Raw genomic sequence first — 3956 nt, 5'->3', positions numbered from 1 at the left:
TGACCCAAGGGCAGTGAGTTTGGTTTGGTCTCCCTGTGGAGTGCACGGAGGAAGGATTAATGAGTGTACTTTTCTTAAGAGAATTACAATCTTGTTGGATCACTTGAGCCGGGCTTTCTGGTATCCGGTTTCAGCTATGATACATCTCATTGGGAAACAGAGGGAACCGATCCACCTTTCTGGGCCTTAGCTTCCTCCTTTGTAGACTGAGTGGATCTGTCTCATATCTTCCTGATAGACATATTCTGAGGCTCTTTTGAGATTAAGATGGATATGAAGTATTGTCGAATACATTAAATGTATCACATTCTTCCATATAGAGAGATAGTTCATTTAAGCCACATTTTGTTTGGGTAGGAGGGCTTAGTTCCATTGAAACCCTGGAAGGGGGTGGGGAGCAGACCTAGCCACTTCCTCTTTTCCAAAGAACCCAAACCACCACTGTGGGCACACAGGTGCACGCATGCGTACACACACACACACACACACACACACACACGCACACACACACACCAGTGTTCCTCTCTGCAGCCCAGGATCCTGGGGTCCAGAGAGGGATGAAGGGTCCCTGTTTACGCAGAGGGTGCAGTGATTGGGTGCTTTGTGTAGTATGGAGGGACCCCACTTAGCCTTCATCCCCCAGGGGCACAGTGCACTCCTAGAGTCACACCGCAGGAGCTTTTAGGAGGGACTTGGGTAGCAACACACATCTACACAGAGTCCACCCATCCACATAAAACACTGAGAGCACTCTGCCTCTCATTCCTGAAGACCAGCAGCTAAGGCAAAGGTTAACCTTTGGGGAGGTGGACCTTTGAATCTTCTTTCAGCACTAGCCCAAGCCAGGCGAGAGGGTGTTTGTGCACAGACACTCAAAGTGATGCACTCAGCTTTAATTCTCTCTCTCACAACTGAAAGCCAACCTGGTTGCTATGGAACCGATTCCTGGTCCTGGTGACCCACGGGTGCCAGGGTAGAACTGAGCTCTTTCGGATATTTATGACGCCGACTGTTGTGTTAGAGATGACATTCGGAGCACCTCCATTTGCAGAAGTCTAGGGACGATGGTGATAACCTGAAACCCATTTGCAGAGTCCCCACATCGATGAAGTCTCCATTGAATTCCTTCTGCTCAGGAACCAAGGACGACTGAAATCTTGGCCTCAGGCAGAGTGCATTTGGAAAATAGATTCCTTCCACTCCTCTCCAGACAGCCCAAGGATGGGCACTCTCTCTTGAGGGCTTACCTGCATGTGTCCTTGATGGACATCACCATGCTGGGGCTAGTACGGGGGTTGCACCCTGACTGTCTTGGTTGTGAGGCCCTGGGCCAATCTTGAAAGCCCTTCTATCTAATGATGTGCATGTCCCAATTGTTCCTGCTTCCGTAGTCCCACCTGTAATGGTGATGAATTGATCTGCCACCAATTTTGCTTTTGTGACAGTTTTCTTTGCCCTACCGTGGACTTTTAAAATCTCCGTGTGTCAACAAAGCCTTGAACGGATGCTATGTTGACTCTATGTACATCTGGCCTCCTTCCTCCGGATGATGTCTTATGACTTTGTGTTGCCTTCCTCCTTTTTAAAAACTTAATAAATGTGCTCCTTACGTTATTGCTGAGTTTGGGGTCTACCACCAGGCCTCTGGAAGGGTCTGAATGGTCACCCTTTGGGTCAGTAGTCAAGCACTTCACTGCATGCTTCACCTGTGGCCATAAATGCATGGAGCTGGCAACAGCAACAGCATCATAAAGCAAGAGAAAGGCCTCAGGGTGGGGAGTCCTGGTTGCACGGGGCTGGTGGATGCCGGTAAGCCCAAGGCCTCTTCCTGGTGGGTACTACTGCTGGGCAATGACTTCCTCTTTCCTCTCTTCCTCTTCTCTCATTTGTCAGAATTATTGCCACATTCACCTGGTTGGGAAACCAGTGGCTGTAGCAACCTGCAAGGATCATGTCTCTGAACAGCCCCAGGCCTGGGCGTCTGGGTTAGCCTGCCTGCTATAAAAGAGAGCTGGCGCTCAACTGTGAATGTCTGTTATCAAGTCTGCTTTGGAGAGACCTGGTAAGTGGGACTGTGAGGTTCTGCCCTGGGAGGGTGGGGGGAATGGAGGAACTGACTCAGAGGGAGCAAGCGGGTGAGGGAGCTGCAGGGGGACAAAGCTGCGGGGGGCCAAGATCCGGAGCTTCTGGAGATAGACGGGGATGGCCAGAAGGCCTCTGGGGTGGAGTCTTTGAGTCCCTTTCCAGCAGGTAAGGGCAGCTTGGGAAGCATGCCCTCTTTTAAGCAGGTAGGCGCTAGGGAGAGCTAGAAGGTATATGCGTGGACCTGTCCTTTCCACACCTGTATCCTACCCCCTCCCACCTGGTTACAGAGTTACCATGGGGGTGACTTATGTAGATGGTGTGGGACAGGCCAGACCATTACTTTGGGGTATCACCCCCCTGTGTGTCTTCCCCCTCCCCCTCCCCCGCGCCGGCATTCTTCATGCTTCTTTGGGCAGAGGTATGCCACCCCCATCCTGAGATTCTGCATGGGGCTCCCTTCTTCCAGGTGAGGCAAAACTTTGGGCATCATGCTGACCGAACTGGAGAAGGCGATAAACAACCTCATTGATGTCTACCACAAATACTCCCTGCTGCAAGGGAACTATCATGCTGTCTACAGAAGCGACTTGAAGAAGCTCTTAGAGGCGGAGGGTCCCCGTTACTTGAAGGTGAGGCAAGTGGGTGTGGTGGGCTTCTCTGCCGGGCTATGATGATGCCAGCCTGTGGTCCTCACTGCCTAGTGCAGGCTGCACACCTCACTCTTATACCCCTTCCCCACAATCTTGGCAGATAAAGAGCGCAGATGCCTGGTTCAAAGAGTTGGATATCAACAGTGACAATGCAATAAACTTCGAGGAATTTCTCATCCTGCTGGTAAAGATGGGTGTGATAGCCCATGAAGACAGCCACAAGGAGTAGCTGGGCTGGGGGCCTGGGGCCTGGGCTCAGGACTTGTACCTGCATTATAATAAAGTCATCAAGATCTTAAGCTTCCTCGGTCTCTTGCTTTTCTCCTGTGGTGTCAGCTTCCTGGGGCTGAGAGAGGGTTAGAAACTCAAAGGAAGGAAATAATCTCTATGTCCCTCCTATACCCCCCCCCCCCAATTTCCTACCTCTCAGGAGCCTTAACCCACTTATCATGTGCCCCTCCGACCCTCTCCACAACCTTTTCTAAATCTCTTCCAGTCCCAAGGAAAAGTGGTACTTTTCTTTAAGCTAAATTTTAGTTTCCAAAAAAAAGGTCTTAGAAGTGATTCTTGGGAAACTAGGAAGATGTGTGTGTGTGTGTGTGTGTGTGTGTGTGTGTGTGTGTGAGAGAGAGAGAGAGAGAGAGAGAGAGAGAGAGAGAGAAGTAGCCCCTGCATGTGGGGTGACTACTGACTGCTATTGGTGAAGGCTTCAAGACCTGCTAACCCCCAACTGACGTGGGGTTTCTAAAGCTGGAAATCTTTCTGGGAGCAGAAAGCTTCATTTTTCTCCGGAGGAGCAGTTTCAGCATACTGTTAGTGCTATACTGAGAATGGGGGGATCAGAGCAGAGACCCCAAACCCATCTGTAGACAACAGGACATCCCCTCACAGAAGGGTGACAAGAAAGGGATGAGCCAACCAGGGCCCAGTATAGCACCGATGAAACACACAATATTCCTCTGGTTCTTTGAGGCTTCCCCAGCCCTGCCTTTCAGTTTTGGCTAGAACGGAGCATGTACAGTTAAGAGCTCAGGCCACATGAAATCCAGGTCAGATGAACTCCTCAGGAACAGAATTGGGAGTAGTTATACCAGGAGGGTAGGGGTAGATGGGGGGAGGAGGGAAGGAAGTGGGAACAGATCACAATGATCAATGCATAATCCCCTTCCTGGAGAATGAACACGGAAACGTGGGTCAAGGGAGGCAGGGGTCAGTGTAAGA

The 3956-nt window shown here is 50.7% G+C and overlaps 1 protein-coding gene across 1 annotated transcript; it reads left to right on the top strand.

The window, feature by feature from the left end:
* Positions 1-2561: 2561 nt before the first annotated feature.
* S100A8 (S100 calcium binding protein A8) lies at positions 2562-2964 on the top strand. Its single transcript, XM_075540375.1, has 2 exons — positions 2562-2714; positions 2836-2964. The coding sequence occupies exons 1-2, from the start codon at positions 2574-2576 to the stop codon at positions 2962-2964; spliced, it is 270 nt and encodes an 89-aa protein (XP_075396490.1). The 5' UTR covers positions 2562-2573.
* Positions 2965-3956: the final 992 nt, after the last annotated feature.

Source organism: Tenrec ecaudatus, chromosome 1, assembly GCF_050624435.1.
Source record: "Tenrec ecaudatus isolate mTenEca1 chromosome 1, mTenEca1.hap1, whole genome shotgun sequence".
In the NCBI taxonomy this organism is placed as follows: domain Eukaryota; kingdom Metazoa; phylum Chordata; class Mammalia; order Afrosoricida; family Tenrecidae; genus Tenrec; species Tenrec ecaudatus.
This window is presented reverse-complemented; position numbering and strand designations above follow the sequence as displayed.